The sequence below is a fragment of the Petaurus breviceps genome, unplaced genomic scaffold (assembly GCF_028583685.1).
Source record: "Petaurus breviceps papuanus isolate PSGF00001 unplaced genomic scaffold, PetGlider_PUasm1.0 90808, whole genome shotgun sequence".
NCBI classification, from domain to species: Eukaryota; Metazoa; Chordata; class Mammalia; order Diprotodontia; family Petauridae; genus Petaurus; species Petaurus breviceps.
In genome coordinates, this window is record NW_027187349.1 from 12,183,767 (window position 1) to 12,210,222 (window position 26,456).

Genomic DNA, 26,456 nt, shown 5'->3' on the forward strand with positions numbered 1-26,456 from the left:
TTTGCATCCCACAGATTGATATGATTAGTCCTTTGACCCACTCACTCTTTAGATTAGATTATTTGGTTTCCAGTTAATTTTTTCTATTCTTCCACTGCCCTTCATTGTATTTAATTTTGATTGCATTATGGTCCAACAAGGGTGCTTTTAATATCTCTGTATTTCTGCTGTTTTTGTGCCGGAATTTGTGGTCATGTACAGTTGAGAAAAAAGTATACCCCTTTTCACTCCCGTTCAATTTACTCCAGAGCTTTATCATATTGAACTTTTCCAAAATTCTATTCATCTTAATTTTTTTTAATTTATGGTAAGATTTATGTAGTTCTGACAGCAGTAAATTAAGGTCTCTTACTAGTATGGTTTACTTTCTATTTTCTTTTGTGATTTACTTAACTTTTCCATTAAGAATGTGAATGCTATGCCATTTAGTCTATGCAGTATATGTTTAGTGTCGCTATTACTTTATTATTTATAGTACCTTTTAGCAAAATATGGTTTCTTTCATTATCACTTTTAATTAAGTACATTTTTTTCTTTTGTTTTGTCTGGGATCATGATTGCTACCCCTGCCTTTTATGCTTCAGATAAAGCATAATGGATTCTATCATGGCCCTTTATTTTAACTGTGTGTGTATTTGTTTTAAGTGTTTTTGTTTGTCTTGTAAACAACATTTTGTTGGATTCTGGTTTCAGATTCACTCTGCTATCCAGCTCCATTTTAGAGTTGAGTTCATCCTATTCACATTTATGATTTCTAACTGTGTACTTCCCTCCATCCCACTTTTTAATCCTTTCTCCTCCTCAAGTGTCTGTTTTGTTACTGACCACTGCCTGGCTTAATCTGCCTTCCCTCTTATCACACCTTTTCCCCTTCTCTTAACCCTTCCCCTCCGACTTTCCTGCTGTTGAGATACATTTTTTTTTTTTGCCTTTTGAAGGGTAATTGGGGTTAAGTAACTTGCCCAAGGTTACATGTCTAGTTTGTGTGTGTGTGTGTGTGTGTGCGTGTGTGTGTGTGTGTGTGTTAAGTGTCTGAGGCTGGCACTGAATTCGGGTCCTCCCAACTCTGGGGCCAGGGCTTTACTCACTGTGCCACCTATCCACCAGAGATACATTTTTTTATACTGAACTGAATTTGTGTGTGAATTTTTCCCTCCTTTAACCAGTTCAGATAAGAATGAGGTTCAAGTATTGCCTCCCCCCCCCCCATTTTCCCTCCATTGTAAAGACTCTTCTTTGTACACCTCCTTTATGTGAACTTCTTCCTCTCCCTCCCCCTTTTCCCAAGGCATCCCTCTTTCTCAGCCTTTCATTTTTGTTTGAGATAAACCCAACATAATAGCTTCACACCCATGTTCTCTAAGTAAACTCTTCCTACTGCCCTGATGATGATATAGTTCTTTAATACTGAATACTGTTTTCCTGTCATTACTAGATTAAAGATGGAGAAGACAAAAAACTATCTTCTTTTCTGAAGAAGCTGTTTTCACTTTTAATACCAGTTTAAGGTAAGTTATCTTATTGCATGTTATCTCATTGGATCCTCACAACAACTTTGTGAGATAGAGGCCATTATTATCCCTGCTTTATAGATGATGAAACTGAGGGGGAGGTTAAGTGACTTGCCAAGGGTGATATGGCTAGGAACTGTCTGAGGCCAGTTCTGAACTCAGGTCTTCCTGATGCTAAGTACAGAGTTCTTACTCATTGGAAACTGCCTCATGAAAGAGACTGTTGAGAGAAACTGAATGATATGGAATTGTGTTTTCAGTGGTTAAGAGAAGATAGCTACAGTTACAGCTATAGTTTGAGTTACTTGAGAATGACATTTCTCACAGTGAAAACTGTAAATTATTTATGTCTTTATGTTATCATTGCTACAGTCAACTGTATAGCTTGTACTTCTGGTGTTTATTCAAACCTAGGAGATTAGTGGTTTTAATAAATAAGCAATCATTTGTGAGAAAAAGGTTTCTCCAGTTTATTAAATAAATAATATTTAATGAAGGAGAATACATTTTTATTAATTACTGAGAAAGTATATAGAATTACCCCCTGGATCTTCCTAGAGTCTGAGATGTGATGTAAAAGTGAATGTGGCCAATCCCCAAACTCTTGAACTTGCTATATTGATATATGTTAAGTCTTCTGGATATTACTCCTTAAAGATGATACTGGTCTGAATTTTTTAGGTCCTGGAGAATATTAAAACACCTCCTCTGTTAGGTTCATGATTACATAAAAGATTGATATAACAACTTGTCCAGAAAAAAATTAAAGAGTGAAAAATGTCTATTATCTAGACTATGACAAGAAATTAGATGGTCATGACATTAAGTTAATACTCTAGTACATATAGGGACAGGAACTACAGATGATGATTTGGGCCCAGAATTGAATAGGAGGAAGAGAAAGGGTTACATTACATTTGGAAGGTTATGTGGTATTTTCAATGATGTACTTTCAAGATCCAAATCTTTTATACAAAATTTCTCTCAGCAAAACTGTATAGTTTTTAATTTCGGAACACTACAATCTTCCAAGAATCAAAACTGAAAAGGTGGATCAAAGTGGGCAGAAGCCTATTTCCAGTAATGACCCACATGTAAGAAATAGTATGTATGATAGGAAATGATGATAAGGAAAGGAAGTGGGCCAGTCAAATAGCAAGAGGAAGGGATAATAGATGGATATCCCTCATATCACATTACTACATACCCTCCCCCCAAATATAAAAAGATCAAAAGGAATGTTTCCAGAATATTGCACAAATTCCCTGTGGAAGATTTATGGGAGAATATGGACAAAAATTACACAGGATAAAAAGAACTGAATGGGTCGTGATCTAACCAGCGGAGAGAGAGAATACTCACATTCATGAGATCACAGACACATTGAAGTACTGTGACCAGAACTGAAGTTGTTCTAAGAAAACAATTTAATGCATTGGTGCTTCTATACAGGAAACCATTCTGAGGCCTCTTATTGTATCTCCTCAAGTATCTTGTCATTTTTACATCTTTGTTTGAGTAACCGTTTCTTCTGCTTGACTTTCCTTTTTTTTGGCAACTGTCTCAGGTGGCTTCCCATGTTCCAAGTACTCAACCATCCCATAGGTCACCACTGACAAAATCAGTACCCCAAGTACTACATATAGCTTGATGTTGACACACAAAAATGTGCTGTATCCAAAAGCAATGACAAATCCAAGGGATTCCCAAAGGCGGTAATTGGCAAAAGCAGCTTCCTTGTTCTTCACAAATAAAACTCCATAGATGGCTGCAAGGAAAAACAGAAAGGAATGATAAATTTGTCCTGAAACAATGTTTTTTATTATTATTTCTGAGACTAGGGACCCATACATCACTGTTCCTCAAATATTCCCAACAAAATGTTTATTTTTTTTTAAAGTAAACCTTCCATTTTGGTACTAGAGCTAAAAACAATTACCATTATATGTTCAAGTTATTTTTCTATGTTAGTTTAGAAGTGAAAAATAATAGTGTGTTGTTATTAACTCATTATTATCTGGGTCAAATATAATATTTCATAAGCAAGGACAAACAAAAGAAGCAAAAATAACATTTAACAGCATCCATCCTTTCATTCACAGAAATAAATTCAAGAATGACCCACATGTGTTCCAATTCTATGTTTAAGAACTCTGAATTTGGGGTGGCTAGGTGGTGCAGTGAATAGAGTACCAGCCCTGGAGTCAGGAGGACCTGAGTTCAAATCCAGCCTCAGACACTTGATGTACTTACTAGCCGTGTGACTTTGGGCAAGTCACTTAACCCCAATTGCCCTCCAAAAAGAAAAAAAAAACAACAACTCTGAATTCTCTTTATCTAATCATAATCTTTATCTTTGCATATTTCCCCATACTTTATGATGCAGCATCTTTTGTGCCCATCAACAGTTTTAATTGTTAAGCATACATTTAATTAAGTATGCATATACATGTTATATTAGCTACCTTTCAAAAAAAAGTCATATTCTTAAAATAATGCCTCATTTCTCGTAGAAGATTGCTAGCAGTTCTAACTGCTAATTTAACATAAAGGAAAGAAGCATATGTTCTTACTCATAAGAAATCAAAAAGAAATTCTGCCATGGGATGGTAAGGGGTACCTATTACAGCTTAGGGCTCTTATAGCTTTGTCAAACTGGGTCTTTGTTTTGAAAGCAAAAACTAAACCAACATCTAACTCAGCCAGAAACAGGTCAGTTGACATTTCAGAGAAGTATTAGTAGAATTAGGAGATCATTTCCATGAAAAGGGAGGCACCAAGAACATTGTTTAGTATCTTATGTGTATCCCAAGACACCAAAATTGGACTGAAAAGACCCTTGTAATTCTTTTAAACTTTCCTCTTTGAATTGTTGTGATGATTCCTACCTCATACCCCTCCCCCCCCCCCACCATTTATTCTAGGGAAACCCTTAAAACACCCAAAAGAAAGTTTTTCTACTATTTTTAAGGGATAGAACAAGGGATAAAAGAAAGAACTGTGTTCTCTCTGCAAGGTTACAGTAGTTTGAGGGGAACCAGGTTTAGAAGGATAATATTGACTGCTAGCAGCCAGAAGAAGACATCAGGTTATTTTGTGAAAGTCATTTTAAGTTCCAAAACAATTGAAAATGACTGGGAGAGGTAGGTCTTCACATTTTTAATAATAATAACATCAGCTAACATTTTTAATGCTTAAAAATTTGCAAAGTGCTTATTTTATGTGATTTCATTTGATCCTCGAAATAAACCTATGAAGTAGGTGCTATTGTCATCCCAATCATCCCCATTACCCTAGCCCCAAATGATCTTTCTAGGTTCATTGGACATCATTACACACACACACACACACACACACACACACACACACACACACTGCGATCCAAGCAAAATGACTTTCACTCTGTTCCTCCCATATGACATTCCATTTCCCTTCTCACCTGCTCCTTATAGAATCACCCCCTTCCTTCTCATCACAGCACAATTATCAGTCTCTCTCTACATGAAGCCTTTTCTGAAAGTCCCAACTGCTAGCACCTTCCTTGTCCAATTACTTTGTTTTAACTACCTTGTATTTTTTTTTAGTATTTTATTCTCTTTATTTTCTGTATGTACTTATATATGAACTTCTTGTTTCCCAGGTACAACCTAAGCTAGGCTAGGGATCATTTCATTCTTTATATTTGTAGCCCCAAGGTTTAGCACAGTGCCTGACACACAGTAGGCATGTAATAAATGATCACTGATGGAGCCATTGTTGGATTTCTTTTTTTTTTTTCAAAGCAATTGGGGTTAAGTAACTTGCTCAAGGTTACACAGCCAGTTATTTCTGGGTGTGGTGCTAAGTATCTGAGCCCAGATTCGATCCCCAGGTCATCCCAACACTGGGGCCAGTACTCTTACTTGCTGAGCCACCTGGCCACCCCTAATTGTTGGATTTCTTAACTATGCCTTTCCTCTTGGAACCCTCCACAGTCTTTATGGTCTGAAGGTGAAGAAGCTAGAGAATGATACTTACCATTGGTTTGTGTCTGCAAAATAGCATCCGCCACACCCCAGAGGCCAGGAAATATGAAGAATACTGCCATTTGATTGGGGTGGGGCTTCCACAGCAAAAGGGAGATGATGCAGGAAACATGTATCACTGCAGCTATGAGTTTGAAGAGAGAGGAAAAATATAAAAGGGAAACAAATGATCATTGAAAATCAGTTAAAGAGCAGGATTGGAATTTAGATGTGCAGAAGGAACTCATTCCTTGATCTTAAAATGTCCAATTTTCCTTTGATAAATGAGCAGGTTAGTGCACCCATTTTACTGAGTCTAACCTAGTACTTGAGACTTTTTGTACTAAGACAAGGCACAGATGCTATTGGGATGCAGAATTCTGTTCAATACAAACCTGTCATAGAGTGTCTAGGTTTACTTTAACATACATAGATTTTTTTTTCATTTTTGCCTTTCATTTTTATCATTTAGGATAGGGCCTGGCACATAGTAATCAATTAGTAAATTCTTGTTGATTAACTGGTTCACTGTTTTGAAGACTAAGCTGAAAATATCAAAATAGGGGAATCTTGGACCTGAGACAGCCAATGGGTTAATAAGGATGAGACCCATCATTGTAGTCTGCAAATTTAAGACCTAGGACAGTTGCCAGTATTATAAATAAAGGAAGAAAACAAAGGTAAGTTAACTATTAGGGACCCAGAAAAGCTTTCTAAACTAAGGATGCTTACTACTATATCATGCTGCCTCACAATGTTTCTGACATTTGTGACTTCTGCATGATGTCTATCATGGCTTCCAGATCATAATACACTTTCTGTTTCTCTACAAAATGCCTATCTTTGGAATGGGAAAGTGCCTGCCTGCATGTCTTAATGCTGAATTCCTCCATTCTCCAATTCTTTCAGGCTTTGATTGGGTATCTTTTTCCAACCTCACAGTTCAGAATCCTTGCTTATTATCATTAATATTGAACTCTTTTTTCTTCCCACTTTTTTTTGAATGATAAAATCTATGAAATTTGAAGTCTTGGATGATCAGTAAAAGAAGTAGGCTAGAGCATAGCAGGTTGGGAAGGAAACCTACATTTATTTGCAGGCATGATGGCAACAGTGAATGGACTTATAATAATCTAAATAAAGATTTCTTAATAAATGAGTCTTTTCCCAATGTTAGTCTTACAATTTCTATATTAACATGCAAGAAAACAAGATAAGGCCCTGGATTTAGAGCAAGAAAACTGCCTTTGTTAAAATCCTAGCTCTATTACTGTCTGTGACCTCTGATAAGTCACTTCACTTCTTAGGCCTCAGTTTCTTTATCTGTAAAATAAGAGGATTTGACTAGGTAGTTTTTAAGGTCCTTCCTTGCTAAATGTTCCCTAATTCACCTCTGGGTTTCTCCTCAGTTTTATTGGGGTCCTGCAATATATCCCAATAATTATACATCATCAGCATCATTTGGATAATTTGGGGTTTTTTTTGTTCTAATATAATAATTGTAAGGCACATAGTAAGTACGTATAAATAAATACTAATTGTCATTCCCTTCCCTTTCTCTCTCCCCTTCTCTTCCCTTCCCATATGCTGTTCTCCCAGCCCTCATCCACTATCTGACAAATGCATTCTCTTGATCATAAAGTGAACCAAGTGAAAAAGCATGAGCAGATCTGAGTACTTTCTAAGGAATTAGTGAGCTAATAATTTATACAAATATATATGTACATATTACATTGTAAAATTTAAAATATAACTTCATATAGAATAACAGAATACAAATTCTGTTGATATAATAATCACAATATAATAAATAACAAACATAGGTGTTTATATGTGTGCATATAAATACTTAGAGATATACAGATATAGTGCTTTCTAAACAACATCCTTATAAGATAGTTTCCAAGGATGTAGAATTGAATGGGACCGTGGGAGGTCAGATAGTTCAGAGGGTGAAACGCACAGCTCATAAGTCATGTGGTCCATAAGGAGGAGGAACCAGATTAAAATGTAATTGGGAAGCATTTAGTATATATGTATGTGTGGGTATCTATGTATGTATGTGTTATATATACACACATATATGTATACTTACATACACACATAGACAATGTTAATGTGTGGTTTTCTAAATCAATATGCTGCTACTAGAATCCTCATGTACAGTAAGGTCTAGAGAAAATAGAAAGGAAGTAACTTCTTCCTACTTGCATTAATAGTAAAGGATTCAACAAGAAGCTAAATAAAAGACTTCAAAATCTAAGACCAGAGCTCTTTCTCCTACCATGCTGCTTAATGGGTTAGAAGAATCACCTCCATATATAAAAGATATCCTTACAAGGAACAAAAGTTATTACATACCTAGTACAAACAAAGCTATTCTGCCAGTGTATTGGGAGAGCTTTCCAAACAGCAAAGAACAAATGGAATTGGTGGCCGAAAAGCAGATCATCACATAGCCAACATATTGTATGCCCAGGGCACAGGTGACATATGACTGAAGAGAAAAGAGGCAAATGTTAAAATGATGTTTGCACTCATGATTGCTCTTCCTCATGGGTAGGGACTGAACTTGTGATTTCATGACGACAAGAAACTTCCAGATGGAAATTCAGCCAATGTGGCTTAACCTTTTCTCCATAACTACAGTTCTAGAGAGATACCTAGAGCCCTGTCGTTGTTTGTCCTTTGTACTTGAAGAGGACCATAACATCATGAAGGTGATGCCAGGACTTGCAAATAAATTGGATTTAAGTGAGGGAGGTCTGTGCAAAGTCATGGCCTCACTTTCTCTTCCAGAGCCATCTGGGTCCAGCGACAAGATATAGATCAGGACAGCTGGAGATGGCCTACAGGGTTAAGTGATTTACCCAGGGTCGCACAGTCAGGATGTGTCAGAGATAGGACCTGAACACAGATCTTCTTGGTTACAAGGCCAGCTCTAGCTACTTCATTGTCACAGTTTGGGAATTAAGCTTTTTCAGGAGGGATTCTAAATCATGCTCTAACTCATTCTGCCATTTGATGGATGACATGTTAATTTAGTCTGGAACCTTGTTTCACCCATTAGTTCCTTGTGTTTCAAGGTCAATGATAAGTTTTACACATGAAATTTGGATGCAAAGAAAAATTAACTGAATTTATGACTCATTGACAAAATTCAACCCAGTCCTCCTTCTATGAATATATCCATGTTATTTTCTTCAGGAACTATGTTACAAGATGATAGATGAAGCTAATCATTATTAATAACTGAATACTGGCGAAGGGAAGAAAGGGAAGAAGCATTTACTAAGTGCCTAGTATGTGCCAGGTCCTGTGATAAGCACTTTAGAAATATTTTCTCATTTGATTCTCACAGCAACCCTATGAGATAGCTGCTATTATTGTCTCCATTTTAGAGTTGAGGAAACTGAGGCAAGCAGAGGTTAAGTAACTTACCCAAGTTCACACAGCTAAAGCAGTATCTAAGGCAGAGGAGAAATCAAATTTTCTGTCTCTTCATGTATTATTTTGTCCATTGTGCCACCTAGTTGCCTCCCAGAGGGCCAATGAAGGAAGATGATGCGAAATATAAAAATCTCAATGGGAAAAAGAGAGGTAGAAAAATGTTTCCTGCTTTAATACATGAAAAGATTTTGAGAAACTATTTTTATAAACTGGTGGTTACCCACATTAATCTTCAGCCTTTCTATATGTTACCAACAAAATCCAGCAGCAAGAGAAAGAAAGAGAAATTCCACCTAAAATAACTGTTGACAATATAAAATACTTGGTAGTCTCTCTGGCAAGACAAACACAGAAACTATATGAACACAATTACATAACATTTTTCAGAGAAATAAAGTCACATCTAAACAACTAGAGAAATAGTCATTGCTTGCAGATAGACTGAGCCAATATAATACAGAAGATGATTCTACTTAAATCAAGTTATTTATTATAGTATCATACCAATCAGAGTACCAAAAATTATTTTATAGAGCTAGGAGGACATAATTACAAAATTCATCTGGAAGAACAAAAGGACAAGAATATCAAGGGAATTGATGAAAAAAAAATGTTAAGGAATGTGGCCTAGTCAAACCAGATCTCAAACTGTGTAATACAGGACCACTTCTGGTCCTGACTAAGAAATAGTGTGGTGGATCAGTGGAATAGTTGAGGTACACAATACATAATATTAAATGATTATAGCAACTTAGTGTTTCACAAACCCAAAGATCCAAGATTTTGGCACAAGAAATCATTATTTGACAAAAACTGCTAGGAAAATTGGAAAGCAGTTTGGCAGAAACTTGGTATAGAACAACATATCACACTGTTTACTGATATGGTAAAAAATGGGTATATTATTTAAACATAAAGGATGGTGTTATAAGCAAATTAGTGGAGCATGAAATATTTTGCCTGTCAAATTTATGCATAAGGGAAAAATTTATGATTAAGCAAGAAATAGAGAGTATTATAGAATAGAAAATGGATATTTTTGATTACATAAAATTAAAAAGATTTTGCACAAAACAAAACCAATGCAGCCAACGTTAGAAGGGAAACAGGAAACTAAAGCAGATTTTTTTTTACAGCAAAACTCTGTGATAAAGGCCTCATTTCTCAAATATATGGAGAACTGAGTTAAATTTATAAGAGTATAAGTAATTCCACAATTGATAAATGGTCAAAGGATATGAAGAGGCAGTTTTTAGGTAGAGAAATCAAAGCTATCTATATAGACATATAAAAAATATGCTAAATCACTATTGATTAGAAAAATTCAAATTACCACCTCTTACCTGTCACGTTGACTAATATGACAGGGGAAAAAATGACAAATGTTGGAGGGGATGTTGAAAAATAGGGACACTAATGTATTGTTGATGAAGTTGTAAACTGACAACCATTTTGGAGAGCAATTTGGAACTATGTCCAAAGGGCTATAAAACTGTGCATACCTTTTGACTCAGCAATACCACTACTAGTCCTGTACTCCAAAGACATCAAAGAAAAAAGGAAAAGTACCTATATGTACAAAAATACTTATAGCAGCTCCTTTTGTGGTGGCAAAGGATTGGAAATTGAGGAGATGTTCATCAATTGGGGAATGACTGAAGTTATAGTATATGATTGTGACAAAATAATATTGTGTTATAAGAAATGATAAGTAGGATGCTTTCAGAAGAACCTGGGAAAATTTACATAAACTGATGGAAAATGAAATGATTAGAGTCAGAAGAACATTACACACATTAAAAGCAATATTGTATGATGAGCAACTTTGAATAACTTAGCTATGCTCAGCAATACAGAGATCCAAGCCAATTCCAAAGGACTTGTGATAAAAAAAATGCTATCCACCTCCAGAGAAAAAACCAATGGAATCTGAATACAGATTGGAGCATTTTTTTTGCCCCTGTTTTTGGTCTGGTCTTCTTTTGCAACATGGCTAATGTGTAAATATTTTGCATGACTGAACAGGTATAATCTATATCAAACTGCTTGTCTTTTCAAAGAAGGGGAAAGTGAAGGAAAGAATTTGGAACTCAAAATTTATAAAACAATTTTTTAAATTTACATATAGTTGGGAAAATAAAGATAAATAACAGAAAATAAAATAAAATAACTAGTGGTTGCTCAAGTTCCTTGGTATATGTTCTAACCCACCTCATCCTCAGATGTAACATTTCAGCCAAGGGAAGAGAGTCAAGGCAGTCTTTGAAGAGTGGATCTGAGGGAATGATAAGCAGTGATGACCTATTAGACCATAGTTAAATTCAGTTTTGCTTGTGATACACCACAATGATCTAATGTTCTAGAGCTATCCTGACTATGAAAAATAACCTAAAACAAGATGAAATTGGTGAGCCCTCTCATTTCCTCAAATTTTCCTTCTAAAATTTAATTCCAGGGTTCATATTTTATATTGTTGTTGCTTGCAACTAGGCAGTAATATTTTATTTTGACTATAACTTCCAAACCTAACAGGGAGCCTAATTGAGGAAAGAGAATTATTTTAATGTGGGTAAGGATTAAAATCCGAACTTGGTTATTATTGATTTTAGGACTTGGATTTGGAATCAGGAGAAACTTGGATTTATTTCCTGTTTTGTATATTTATTCACTGTCTAGGCAAGTCACTTAACTACTGTTAGACCTGACAATAGTATTGCATGGTAGGGCTAGTAATACCAGTAGTGTCTAAATTACATAGTTAAGAGAATTAGATTGGCTCCAAAATCACATAATTTGAGTTGGAAGAGTCCAAGCCTTTCCTGAAAAATGATCCAAGGCCTTCAAGTAGGGGACTCACGAGGGAGTCATTTTCCCTTTGAGATAGTACTCACAGGCTCACATGTAGCATAAACTTAACTCTTTACAACTTTAATTCACTAATCCCACATTAGCCCTTTGAAGACAAATAGAACAAAACTAATCCTTCTAACAGGCAGGCCTTTTGATACTTGAATAAGCTATCTTGACCCTTTAAGTCCTTTCTGAGCTACCAGTCCTTCCATGATATGAACTCATTGATTCTCATATGAAATGAACTTAGGCCTTTCTCCATCTTAATGTTCCTCCTCTGAATATTCTCCAACCCATCAATATTCTTCCCTAAATTTGTTTACCCAGAACTAACTATAATACTCTAAATGTGGTCTTACCATAAGACCACTCACTGCTTCACCTTTTCTCTTCCTTGGTTGACTGTCTACTGTATTCTCTATTGAATGTCTTCCTAATCACTTTTCTTCTCAAGTTACCTACTCCCTTCTGTCCTTTTTCCACAGGCTTAGCAGAGAATCTTGCCTCATACTTTACTAAGAAAATGGTGGCCTTCCATCAGACATTCCCTATTTTCCCTTTGCCCTTCAAATCTCAATATCTTCTCCAAATCTCTTCTTTGTTCCAACATCACTGGAATAGGTGACCCACCTTACTGAGGCCAATGTCTCCTGCTTATGACCTTGAATCTTATCCCCTCCCATCTCCTCTGTAAAATTTCCACCTTGTTCATTTTTTTTTCTAATGTAAAGATTTTATCTTTCCTTTTTATCTTTCCTTAGTGTCAAAAATACATCAAGATCTCCCCCATCCTCAAAAACAACTTTCATATAACTCCTCAAGCTACTGCCTTACATCTCTCTCCTTTTACTACTAAACTCCTAACAAAAAACTATCTTACACTCATTTCCTCTACTTTCTTATTTCCTACTCAATTTTATGCCTCATTTTTTAAAGGTATTTGGAGGAATTTGAGGGAGAGCTAAGACAAGTCCCTGCCTTTACTCCTCTGTATTGGCTCCACCTCTTTTTATGCCCTTTTAACATGATATCCCTCTTTATCAATCAACTGAAATCTCTCTCTAATGTTATTAATGATCTCCTAATGGCTAAATCTAACAGATTTTTCTCAGTCCTCATTCTTCTCTTCTTTTCTAATTACATTGACCAGGGATGAGAAGGGTGGGACTATTGCCTCCCTATTTCTCTCAAAGCAGGTCAAAACTTTATTAGCTTCCTTGGCTGACACTTTTAACTTTGTTGAGCTTATACAACCTAAAACACCCCCCTTTTTTTTAGACTAACTGCTTTATAACTACACCTTGCTAATCTTATGCTTGTAAAATTGATTTTAAAAATAGAAATGTTCGTTTACATATATAATTTAATAATAATAATAGCATATATATGTGTATATGTATATCACCATTATGTGCCAGAAGGGAGTTATTTTAGTCCCATGCAAATATTACCATATTTCATCCTCACAATAATCCTAGGAAGTAGGTGTTATTATTATCCTCATTTACAGACAAGGAGATAGGCAAACAAGTTAAGTTACTCTCCCAGAGTCACATGGTGAACTTAGGTCCTCCTGACTATGTGCCCATCACTACATCTCCTGTGCCGTCTAGCTGAGCTACATGGATATTCATGTTAAATTTCACTTCATTTGATTAAGTCCATTGTTTAAATGTGACAAGATCTTTTTGAATCCTGACTCCATTAGTTATACAGTACGTCAAGTATCCCTCTCAGTTGCGGGTCATCTGCAATTTGATAAGCATGGCCTTTTTCCAAGTCATTGATAAAAATGCTAAACAGCTGAAGACAAGCACAGTTGAAGCTGACTGGTAATGACTGCCCTTTAAGTAAAGCCATTAAGCCAGTTCCAAGTTCACTTAATTTTATTCTTTATAGCCCACATCCTTCCATCCTTTGCATAAGAGATGAGAGACTTTGTCCAATGTTTTTCTAAAATTGAGTTGTTATATCTACAGCATTCCTCTGGTCTCTCAGTAATTGTGTAAAGTACTTTGTAAATCTTAGCAAAACTCTCTAGGAATGTCAGTTCTTCTTTGTCGGTCCCTCTCTGGAATGTGCAGGAGATGGGACATTGCTCTTTTGTGAATAAGGGGAACATTGGATTAACCTCTGTAGAAGGTCAGATAACAATCTCCAGAATCCATGCCTCACTCTTCATTTTTCCTGACCACATGTATCCCATCCCCACCAGCTCAGGATCCCTGATGTTGGGAGAGTAGAAAAGTGGAAACAAAACCCATATTTCAAGTAACTTTAGCTCCATAATTTTATTCTTGTGAGAGATATCTTGGTTTTTAAAAGCTCTTAATTAAAATTAAAAAAAAAAACCTAAAAATTCTCATCTCTAACTTTTTATGAGTTAATTAACAGGAATCGGACACAAGATAGGGTTAGGGACAAGAGAGAGGAAAGGCTTATTAATAAGAAAGGTGAGAGGGGCCAAACCCACCTGCTTAGAACCAACCCATAGCTCTACTCTACCCTTTATTTACCTCACTTTGCAAATTCTCCAGTTCAAATAATCCCAATTTTACCTTTAGGAAGGAGGGCAGGCTATTAGGAATGGATGAGTTTAATCTGAAAAGATCTGCCTAGCTCTCATCTTCAGGTCAGATACCCTGAGATCCTGGGTACATACTCATTCCAGGTTAGTTGCCAGGCACAAAAAACACTGCCTATTTAAAGGACTCTGTGAGGTGAGCAGGCTTTTAGACTTGACATCTGCTGTGGAAGTACATTTCAGCCTGCACAATAGGTTAGGTATTGGCCATTTTAGTCCAGCCTCTCCATAAACCGAGGTATCTCTCAAGAAAGGGAACCAGGTTGACCAAATGCATCTGTGAGTCTATGACCTTCTTTGTTACAAGTTGTGTGTGTGTGTGTGTGTGTGTTGTTGCCATGACATCTGATAACAACCTTCTGCTACAATTGTTTGTGGGATGAAAATCCAAGGATGAACCTCCCATTTAAATTGTCCTTGTACCTGTGTTACTAACTGTGTCCAGGATATCTATCTTCTGAAATAAATAGATGCCCTATATCTGTGGCTATGAGATATTATATTACAACTTCATTCTACTTGTATATATTGATTGACTAAAGCTTCCATGGTGTAATGAAAATGGGAATTTGAAGATCTTCCCTGCCCCTTAATAGACCTAGGGGGGAGTTTGAAGATCTCCCCTGCTGTGAAGATAAACTCTGCCCCCTAATAGGCTGAAAGTAGTCACATGGAGCCTGTGATTGAGGGAATTTGCTGAAGGGTAGAGCAGAGATCACAGAAAGCTTCCCTGCTGTAAAGATAAATTCTGCCCCCTAATAACCTGAATATAGTCACATGGAGCCTGTGGTGGGAGGAATTTGCTGAAGGGAAGTAGAGCCAACAGGAAGCTGGTCAGAGCCAGAGAGAGGAGGTTGAGGCAAGGGGATAGAGAGGTTTGTGAGTAAATACTGATCTTGTATTGGTTTGTGGGAAGGCTGAAGGATGCTGTGGCTCTCAGATATTATGGCTTCTTAATATCTTTAGCACTATAATGGAATTGGTTTACTGGTTTTGGGATTCAGTTTTCTGGTGTCCAAATAAGTGCTTCAGTTCTGTCCTCTACCTGGAGAGTTTGGTATATTTTGCAATCGAACATCATGTGATACTTATAGTCACAGTCTTTATCATGATCATGGGCACTGTAAATATTGCCTGGCACAACACATGGTTACTGGTGAGATTTAGCAAAAGATGCAACAAAATTAGATCCCCTAAATTTTATGCTGCATCTCCAAAATATAAAGAGTCCTTCACATTCTTCCACTTGGTGAATTCTTTCTTCAGGTTCAGATAAATTGTCTTCCTCCTTCATGAAGTGCAATCTCAAATCTCCCCAGATAAAAATATCTCCTTTCTGAAAATTTGTCCCAGTACTTTGTCTAGATGGGCGAGTAAGGGGGTAAAGGCAAGATGTGGCAAACTATGGTCTGTTGTTTGTCTTTGTATAGCAGGTAAGTAGAGAATGATAAAATTTTGTTGTATTTAAAAATGTAAAAAGCAATCTTAGTTCATATCCATACAAAAATAAGGAGGAAGGCTGCATTTAGCCCTCTGGCTATAGTTTTCAGAACTGTAGTCTAGATCTCTTTTTCATTTAGTGTCTGATTTGCATTATAACTATTTATGTAAAAGGCTCCCCCTCCTCCCCCCGCAGGTAACTTGTCAGATTTCATCTTTGTAACCCATGTGTCTAGCATATAGCAACCACTTCCTAAATATTTGCTTAATTTAAGTTGAATTTAATTAACCTTTCTCTAACTTAGTTGAGTGAGTCACTCTTTTTTTGGTGGAAATAGTTTTATAGGCTCAGATCTATGGCTACAGAATCAAAGAAATCCAAGAGGTTTTATCTATGTTGTGAAGGTGTTGGGAGGCTAATCCAGTCAATGGAAGATACAGAAGGCACTCCCCAATCCTGTCTTTATTCAAACTCTAATGACATTTTAGTAAATCCCAAATGATTGTACCATACTGATCATCAAATGCAAAAAGGAAATTGAGGGTACAGAAGCAGTTACAGGAGGCATGGCAATGCCACAGAGACAAATTAGCATTGTCAAGAGTCAAAGTTTTGAATTTGAAACTAGACTGATTCACACTGAATCTAGTGATGAATTTATAATAACTATTGTTTTTTTTTTTTAAAGCAATAGGGGTTAAATAACTTGCTCAAGGTTACACAGCCAGTTATTTCTGGGTGTGGTGCTGAGTATCTGAGGCCGGATTTAATCCAGGTCATCCCGACACTGGAGCTGGTGCTCTTACTCGCTGAGCCACCTGGCTGCCCCTAAGCAATTGGGGCCTAAGTAACTTGCTCAAGGTTACACGGCCAGGTGTTTCTGGGTGGGTGCTAAGTGTCTGAGCCCGGGATTCGATCTCCAGGTCTTCTCAACACTGGAGCCAGTGCTCTTACTCGCTGTGCTACCTGGCCGCCCCTATAATAACTATCGTAATGCATATTTTAACAGAAGGCAAGGGTTCCTTATGCTTTTCTTTGCAACCCTAAGGCATAGCAAAGTAGCCCACAATAGACACTTAATAAATGCTTTTTGACTGAGAATAATGAAAAGGTCTTATATTCTTTAAATATTAAAATTTCCACCTTTTCTAATATTGTGCAATAGGGGCATGACCATTAATTGAGGGCAACAAATACAGAAGTAATCGGAGTATTAAATGAGTCTATAGAGAATGGCCAACTAAGCATCTTTTTAAAATGTTTCTTAACACCTTTTTTTTTCTTCTAAAGACAGGTCATATATAAGCTATTCTCTTTCAGTCAAAGAGTAGAAATGCATTCAATGCAACTGAACAATTATAAAATGCCTACTCTTTTCAAGGCACCATATAATATCTTAAGGATCTAAAGGTGAAAAATGGCATATTCATTATCCTATAATAGCCTACAATTAATGAATTTCATGTTTGTTGGAAAGTACTGATTCCTTAGTGGATAAACCTAAGTCTCAAAATAATAAACTATATTAGGTAGAAGGGATCTCAGAGGCTTTTTAGTCTAGCTTTTACTTTGGAAAGAATTTCTTTTACAATGTTCCTCCAAAAATAATGATATATACTTTGCTTAAAACCTTCTGGCATGAGGGAACCTACCACCTGCCAAGTCAGTCCATTCTATTTTGGTACAGCTTTATTTATTCAGAGGCTTTTTCCTTATATCTAGCCTAAATCTGTCTCTCCACAGGTTTCTCTCACTAGTCTTCGATCTGGTCTCTTCATTGAAATAGAACAAGTCTAAAGCTTCTTCCTTCCAAATGACACTTAAATACTGTGGTGGATCTGTGATCTTATGACTTTTATACTCTATCTAAATGTAGATTACAACCCATCTACTCCTTCTTATCTTGTACAACTCTTGTCCATGTCCTCTTATACATGCACAAAATGTCAGCCAACCAAAATGCCAGAGGAGGGGAGGGGCTGGGAGGTATGCTTTTCTAGATTCTTGATATTGTATGGATGCCAAAGAAACTTGTGTACCATTCATCCCTCATTTTCATTTTTTTTTTGTAATTAACTAGTTTATTTTTAGTTTTCACATTTACTTCTACAGGATTTCGAGTTTTGAATTTTCTTCCCCACCCTCTTTTCTCCCCTCCCCAAGATGACATGCAATCTGATATAGACTTTACTTAGACAATCATATTAAACCTATTTTTGCATTAGTCATATGTAAAGAAGAATTAGAACTAATGGTAGGAACCACGAGAAAGAAGAAATAAAACAAAACAACAAAAGGAGAGCAAAGAGTATGTTTCTATCTGAATTCAGACTCCAAAGTTCTTTCCCTGGATGTGGATAGCATTTTCCATTGTGAGTCTTTTGGAGTTGTCTTTGATCCTTGCATTGCTGAGAAGAGCCTAGTCTTATCAAGGTCAGTCATCAGACAGTCTGGCTGTTACTATGTATGTACAATGTTCTCCTGGTTCTGCTCATTTCACTGAGCATCAGTTCATATAAGTCTTTTCAGGTTTTTCTGAAGTCCACTTGCTTATCATTTCTTATAGTACAATAGGATTCCATTACATTTATATACCACAACTTGTTCAGTCATTTCCCAATTGATGGACATCTCACTTTCCAATTCTTTGCCACAACAAAAGGAGCTACTATAATATTTTTGTATATATGTGTCCTTTCCCCTTTTTCATAATTTTGGGATACAGACCTAGAAATGGTATTGTTGGATCAAAGGGTATGCTCAAATTTATAGCCCTATGGGCATAGTTCCAAATGGCTCTCCAGAATGGTTGGATCAGTTCATAACTCCACCAACAATGCATTAGTGTTTCAATTTTTCCACATCTTCTCCAACATTTATCATTTTCCTATTTTGTCATGTTAGCCAATCTGATAGGTGTGATGTGGTACCTCAGAGTTGTTTTGATTTGCATTTCTCTAATCAATAGTAATTTAGAGCATTTTTTCATGTGACTATTGATAACTATAATTTCTTCCTCTGAAAACTGCCTGTTCGTAGCCTTTGACCATTTATCAATTGGGGAATGACTTATAGTCTTATAAATTTGACTCAGTTCTCTATATATTTTAGGAATATGACCTTTATCAGAAACACTGGCAGTAAATTTTTTTCCCCAGCATTCTGCTTACCTTCTACTCTTGATTGCATTGGCTTTATTTGTGCAAAAACTTTTCAATTTAATATAATCAAAATGATCCATTTTGCATTTCCTAATGTTCTCTATCTCCTGTTTAGTCCTAAATTCTTCCCTTCTCCATAGATCTGACAGGTAAACTATTCCTTGATCTTCTAGTTTGCTTATAATATCAGCCTTTATATCTAAGTCATGTAACCATTTTGATTTTATCTTGGAATAGGGTGTAAGATGTTGGTCTATGCCTAGTTTCTGTCAAACTATTTTCCAGTTTCCCCAGCAATTTTTGCTAAATAGTGAGTTCTTATCCCAGAATCTGGAGTCTTTGGATTTATCAAATAGTAGATCACTGTAGTCATTGACTGTTGTGTCTTACCTACCTAATCTATTCCACTGATCCACCACTCTATTTCTTAGACAGTACCAAGTAGTTTTGATGATTGTTGCTTTATAATACAGTTTAAGATCTGGTAAAGCTAGGCCACCTTCCCTTGCATTTCTTTTCATTAATTCCCTTGATATCCTGGACCAGATTAATTTGGTTATTATTTTTTCTAGCTCTATAACAAAAGTTTTTGGTAGTTTGATTGGCATGGTACTGAATAAGTAATTTAATTTAGGTAGAATTGTCATTTTTATTATATTAGCTCAAGCCTACCCATGAGCAATTGATATTTTTCTAATTATTTTCATCTGGCTTTATTTGTATGAAAAGAGTTTTGTAATTGTGTTCATGTACTTCCTGCATTTATTTTGGCAGGTATACTATCAAATATTTTACCATGACTACAGTAACTTTAAATGGAATTACTCTTTCTATCTCTTCATGTTCAGCTTCATTAGTAATATATAGAAAATGCTGATGGTTTATGTGGGTTTATTTTATATCTTGCAACTTTGATATTTGTTTATTATTTCAAGTAATTTTTTTTACTTGATTCTCTAAGATTCTCAAAGCATAGTATCATGTCATCTGTGAAGAGTGAAAGCATTGTTTCTTCTTTGCCTATTCTAATTTCTTCAATTTCTTTTTCTTCTCTTATTGCTAAAACGAACATTTCTAGTACATTATTGAATAAGAGTGGTAATAATGTTTCACTCATGATCTTATTAGAAATGCTTCTAGCTTATCCCTATTACATATAATGCTTGCTAATGGTTTTAGATAGATACTACCTACTATTTTAAGGAAGATTCCATTTATTCCTATGCTCTCTAGTGTTTTTAATAGGAATGGGTGTTGTATTTCATCAGATGCTTTTTCTACATCTATTGAGATAATAATATGATTTCTGTTAGCTTTGCTATTGATATGGACAATTTTACGGATAGTTTTCCTAATATTGAACCAGCTCTGCACTCCTGGTATAAATCCTACCTGGTCATAGTGCATTATCCTTGAGATAAGTTGCTGTAATCTCTTTGCTAAAATTTTATTTAAAAATTTTGCATCTGTATTCATTAGGGAAATTGTTCTATAATTTTCTTTCTCTGTTTTGTCTCTTCTCAATTTAGATATCAGCACCATATTTGCATCAAAAAATAATTTGGTAGAACTTCTTCTTCATCTATTTTCCCAAATAGTTTATATAGTATTGGAATTCATTGTCCTTTAAATGTTTGATAGAATTCACTTGTAAATCCAACTGTACCTGGAGATTTTTTCTTAGGTAGTTCCTTAATGGCTTTTTCAAATTCTTTTTAGGAAATAGGGTTATTTAAGTATTTTATTTCCTCTTCTGTTAATTTGGGCAATTTATATTTTTATAAATATTCATCCATTTCACCAAGATTATTAAATTTATTGGCATACAGTTGGGTAAAATAGATCCCAATTATTGTTTTGATTTTCTCTTCACTGGTGGTGAATTCACCCTTTTCATTTTTGATGCTGGTAATTTGGTTTTCTTCTTACTTTTTAAAAATCAAATTAACAAAAGGTTTATCTATTTTATTTTTTTCTAATAAAACCAGCTCTTAGTTTTATTTATTATTTCAATAGTTTTCTTAATTTCAATTTTATTAATGTCTCTTTTGGTTTTGGTTATTTCTAATTTTGTATTTAATCAGGTATTTTTAATTTGTTTTTTTCCTAGCTTTTAAAATTGTATGCCCAATTCATTGATCTCTTTTTTCTCTATTTTATTCATGTAAGCATTTAGGGATATAAAACTTCCCCTAAGAATGACTTTTGCTGCATCTTATAAGTTTTGGTATGTTGTCTCATTGTCATTTTCTTGTATGAAGTTATTGATTGTCTGTGATTTGTTGTTTGATCCATTCATTCTTTAAGATTAGATTATTTAGTTTCCAATTAATTTTAGTCTATTTTTATGGCCCTTTATTACATATAATTTTTATTGCAGCATGATCTGAAAAGGATGCATCTTGAACTCTTCCAAGAAGGCTTTTTGGGCTTGAGACCAGTTCATATTCCCCTTTGAGATTTCAGATGTGGGTATATTGATTATGTTGTTCTGTTCTGAATTTGTGCCTTGATCTTCCTGTCCCCATAATAACAATCTATGATCATCATCCATTTCTGCTTTTTGCTTATGGTATTTACCAAATTCCTGACTTTTAGAGTTGTGCTGTCCTGCTGGAGCGCAAGGGACACTGTCCCATGCTTCCTGTGCTGGGTACTAGGGACCTGGTCACTGGGATTATATGCTGAGGCCTCACCTGTTGGCAGCTGTAGGTTAAAGGGGTCTGGCAGTTTACCTGGTGCTGAACTTGGGTCAGTAACACTGGAGTTCTTGGGGTAGGGGTGGGGAGTCTGACCATTGGGGGATGCCTGCTTGCCCAGGCCTTGCACTCAAATGTTTGACTGCTGGAGGATGTCTGCTAACCTGGAGCTGTACCTTCTGGAGTGGTGCTGAAGCACCAGCAGATTTGGCTGCTGGAGAATGCTGGCACATGTGGTGGTTTCTGAACTGGTGTCTACCAGTTTCCCTGTCTGTGCTGAGTCACTCAGAGGGGGGTGTGGTTCTTGGTGTTGGTGTTTGCCTGCTCCACTACCCGGGGGCTCAGAATCTCCCCCCTGGTTTACTGAGGTGGGGTACTAGCTTGCTGGAATGCCTACTTCCCTGTATTGCTCCCCCTCCCCCAGAGTGAGAGGAGCCTTTCCCAGTAATCCCCCAAACTTCCTGAGCTACAAGCCTGCTGTACACTATCTTTCTGTTGGCTCAGCTATTGCAAGGTTTTTCCTGGGGTGATATTTTCTGGGTTTTCAAGCTTCAGTTATGGAGGATGAGAATGACTTACTTCTTACTCCACCATCTTGGCTCCTGGAAGCAGAACTCCTCAGTTCTCATTTTCAGTAAATAAACTATCTATTTTTATTTTTCTATCATACACATCTGTGTGTTCTTAGCTGCTAATGTGGTGGAGTGTATTTGTGCCCACCTTTCTATTGCCCTTTGGATGATCCTGAGTCTAATTCTTCAGAGATGTTAGCATTTCATGGCTCACAGTCATATTGTATCCACAGAAGAACATTGGCAGCTAAAGTGGTACAATGGATAGAATACTACTAGCCCTGGAGTCAGGAAGACCTGAATTCTAACACAGACTTGCTAGTCCTGTGATACTGGGTCACTAAGTCACTTAAACTCTGTCTTCTTCAGTTTCCTCAACTGTGACATGAGGAATAGCAGTAGCACTTACCTCACTTACCTTACATGAAATGAGATAATATTTGCAAACCTTAAGGTAAATGCCAGCTTTTATTCTTGGTGTGGTTGATGATGTTACCTAAGGATTAAGTCAGTCTCACTGAAAACATTGCTCAATTTCCCCAAAGAAACACACACAGGTTTCTCTCTTCCTTTTCTTCTCCAGTTCTGGGTACAGCTCATTGTTCATGCACAGTGTCTGTCTAAATGACATGCATTGATGGACCAATCCATAGGTTTTCTATCCAACTGGTTATCATAGCCGTTCAATAGGCATTTTTCATCCACTTGTTTTTCCTTTATGGATATTCAGGTCAATATCTTTAGAGTAATCATGCTTCTAATTTAGGAGATTCTACAATGCTCAAGTCTTGATTCACTCAAGACAAAGGTGTCCATGAAAAAAAGCACATGGAAGACCATCCATAATAAAATGTTCTTCCATTTATTCATTGCATTGAATATTCTTCATGACCATGTCAAATCTCTTGACAAACCTCTATATCTCTGGTTAATTACTAATTTAATATTCATTTTTTAGAGGGAAACAAGCCAAGGATTTACAGTTGCCCTTCATCAGCCCCACCTCTCAGTAGAACCTAGTTAAGTCATTGGTAGGGCACACACATCATTAGTTATACATATGGTTTTCATTTTCTCTCATACCTTTGTGTAGTCACCAGAAAGGAATCCTTGCTCAAATCCACTATACATTGTCAGTGGAATGAGGAGGCATTGCCGTTTATCTTTAAGATGCCTGAAAGTTGCCAGGAAATTGGATCCAAAAGATGCCTTTTTCTTTTCTTTTGTATTTTCCAGTTGATCATTTAGGATCTGCTCAAGAAATACAGCTACCAGTAACACTGCCAAAACACCACTTCCTATGGAGACAAAAGAAACCTAATATGACAACTGTGATCTAAATGTGGCTTTTTGTGAAATGTTTTGGACATCACAGGATATTGGACCATACCTTTTAGAACAATGACTTTCTAGAGCCCAATAGCAATCTGAGAAACTTGGATGTATGGGAATTAACTAATAATGCACAAAAAATGTAATGCATACTAACCTGAGTGGCACTTTGCAAGCAAACTTCTACTAGGTTCTCTAACATTAGTGGCCTTTGAATGAAGGCCTGAGTATGAACTCATCGGGGAGATTTTAGAGGCAGTTTGTGCTTGAGGGAGACATTGGGCTACATAATCTCTAATAGCTGTTCCATCTCTTACATTCTAGGAATCCATGGGATTATAATTCTTTACCTTATACTAACTCACACTGAAATGTATTTACTTTTTCTTTTTTGGTCTTACAATTCAAATATAATCTTCTTCCAATTTGTCCCAATAGGTTTTACATTTCACTACTTGGAAAAGCTGGGGTGTGAAAGTTTTCAGATAACTGAAGACTAGATTACACTGATTATGATCTTTTCCAGAACATTCATAAAATTGAATATGACCAGTCTTAGCATTGATCTCTGAGGATCCACATTTTTAAGCACTGCTTTATTTAGGACAGTTCTCATTCATTCCTACTCTTTGTTTCTTGTGGCTGAGCCAGTTAGTGAGTTTTCCATGACCAAATATACCTTTACCACTTGCCCCTAACTCCATTTCCTTAAAAAAATCACATTAATTCAATGGTGCTAATGAATTAGAATGGAATCTTACTGAGGACTATTTGGAAGTCTCAAGAGATTATGCTCACTGTCCCTTCACCGATCTTTTATCTTTATAATAAAGGTACTATATTTTACTAATTGTGGTATGAAAAGGTTTCTTTTAGTCCATATCCTTGAGTCATTCACACTGTTCTCTCTCATAGATTTCTAATTATTATAGTACATTTCTAAGTCAACTATATTAGCTGATTTCTCTTCATATAAACATTATTGGGATAGAATTCTCTTCCATTCACCTATTGCACAGAATTCTTTTCCCATGGTTCCATCATGTTATTAGGATCTTTAGTTTCAAAATTTCTTAGTAGGATGTTGAAACATTCTCCTGAAAAGGAGAGAAAGTGAGAAATAGATGCCAAGGATGTTACATATAAATATGTGGAGTCCCAGACCTGTCTTGCTTCTAGGTAAACTTTAGTTTCCAAAGCAACTCCAAAGCAACCTGACAATTAGAACATGGCCAACAAAGAAAAACTACATTATATGCCTTAAAAAAAGGATGATTCCTTGAAAGAGGATCTCATAGGAATATAAGGTTTCAGGAGCCTAGATTTTTTTTCCCCTCGTGATAGCATACTCCTTATTTTTTCTACTTCCTAATACATTGTGCTATATTTAAAAGTATGACTTTTTATAAAAAATATGTATATCTTCACAGAAGTTGATGCCTCAAATTGCACAATAGTTTCTTTATATTTTATGTGTATTATTTCTATTTTTCATTTTTAGACTTGAAAAATTAATAGGTTACTAGATTTTTTTAATCTAAGCCAATTTGTGGCCTAGGGTCACCTAAGATTTTTTGTTGTTGTTTATAAAGTATGCCAGAAGAAGTCATCAGAGAAGGTGTTAAAATTGAGTTGGGGATATGCAAAAGCAAAGACATAGTGATTCACCAGAGAAGAAAGGAAAACAATGAGATGGATGCCTGTTAATAATTAGGAGGTTAAAAACGAACTCATGGTAATGGAACAAAGGAAGAAAACATAAAAACACTAAAAACAAGTATGCACAGAGTCTGGAAGAGACTGGAGAGATCATAGAAGCATAGTCCTAGAAATGGAAGATACTGTTGAGGTTATCAAGTCCAGTTTACTCATTTTACAGATGAAGAAACTGAGGTCTAGAGAATTTGGGATTTCCCTAGCTTCCACTAACTAGCTAGGAGAAGAGATAAGATTGAAACTCAATCCTGCAATGCAGCCCCATCCCATGTTTTTACTCCTGTCCCACATTGCCTCTTGGACACTGAGAATAATCTTTGGCAGAAAACATTTGAGAAATATTGATATGTAATCTCTTCTTTATTTGTCTCTTTTATAGTTGACAGAACTAGCCTAGAACACAAAGGGATGGTATAAATGCTTCCACCTTTAGGCAGAGAGATCAGCCAAATATGACCTTAGGTTTTGTTCACATCATTTGTCCTTGACTATGTATCTAGAGATTTCAGAACTGACTGGAATTAGAACTGGATCTTAGGATGAGTGGTGAATTATTTATTGTCTTACCACTCTATGTTTGAATTATGCAACCATAGAAATGAAATATGGTTACTGGTTCCTGATTGTGAGGGTAATTTATCATCCCTTGTTGCACCTTCTAATCTAAGACCCAAGTGGTACCTCAGAAATACTGTCTCACAAAAGTTTGTGTAATTACTGCCTGCAAGCTGACTCTTATCAGCAAATCCCAACCTCTCATCATTTGAATTGCTCAGAATAATTCTCTGGATCTTGTGAACACCAACTGGCAAGCAGGGATCTACAGAGTAATTCTCTGAAGACACAAAATACTTTCCATGAACAAGATCATGGTCTGAAAAGAAAATTACTTCAGAACACAGAAGGGTATGGGCATATTCAGATACAGGGCTGATATTTCATGAAATATTGACTTTGTACACGAGCTTCTGGGGCTTCAGGGAGAAAACCACCAAATGTGATAGTTTTGGTTCACTGAATTTCACCAATAAATCATTAGTCTTAGCTTTGACAATGGGATGAGTTTACAATGGGATAAGAGTAACTCTGATATATCTAATTTCCCATGAAAAAGACTAGCCAAAGCAAACCAACCC

General features: G+C 36.1%; 1 protein-coding gene across 1 annotated transcript in view; it reads right to left on the bottom strand.

The window, feature by feature from the left end:
* Positions 1 to 1,956: 1,956 nt before the first annotated feature.
* UNC93A (unc-93 homolog A) overlaps positions 1,957 to 26,456 on the bottom strand; it is a 46,125-nt gene continuing 21,625 nt past the window's right edge. The window contains exons 5-8 of the mRNA XM_069070421.1: positions 23,356 to 23,570; positions 7,877 to 8,012; positions 5,529 to 5,660; positions 1,957 to 3,279 (exon numbers count right to left, since the gene is read on the bottom strand). Of these exons, the coding sequence (XP_068926522.1) occupies positions 3,014 to 3,279; positions 5,529 to 5,660; positions 7,877 to 8,012; positions 23,356 to 23,570 (749 nt within the window). The 3' untranslated portion in view covers positions 1,957 to 3,013. The remainder of the gene's footprint in view (positions 3,280 to 5,528; positions 5,661 to 7,876; positions 8,013 to 23,355; positions 23,571 to 26,456) is intronic.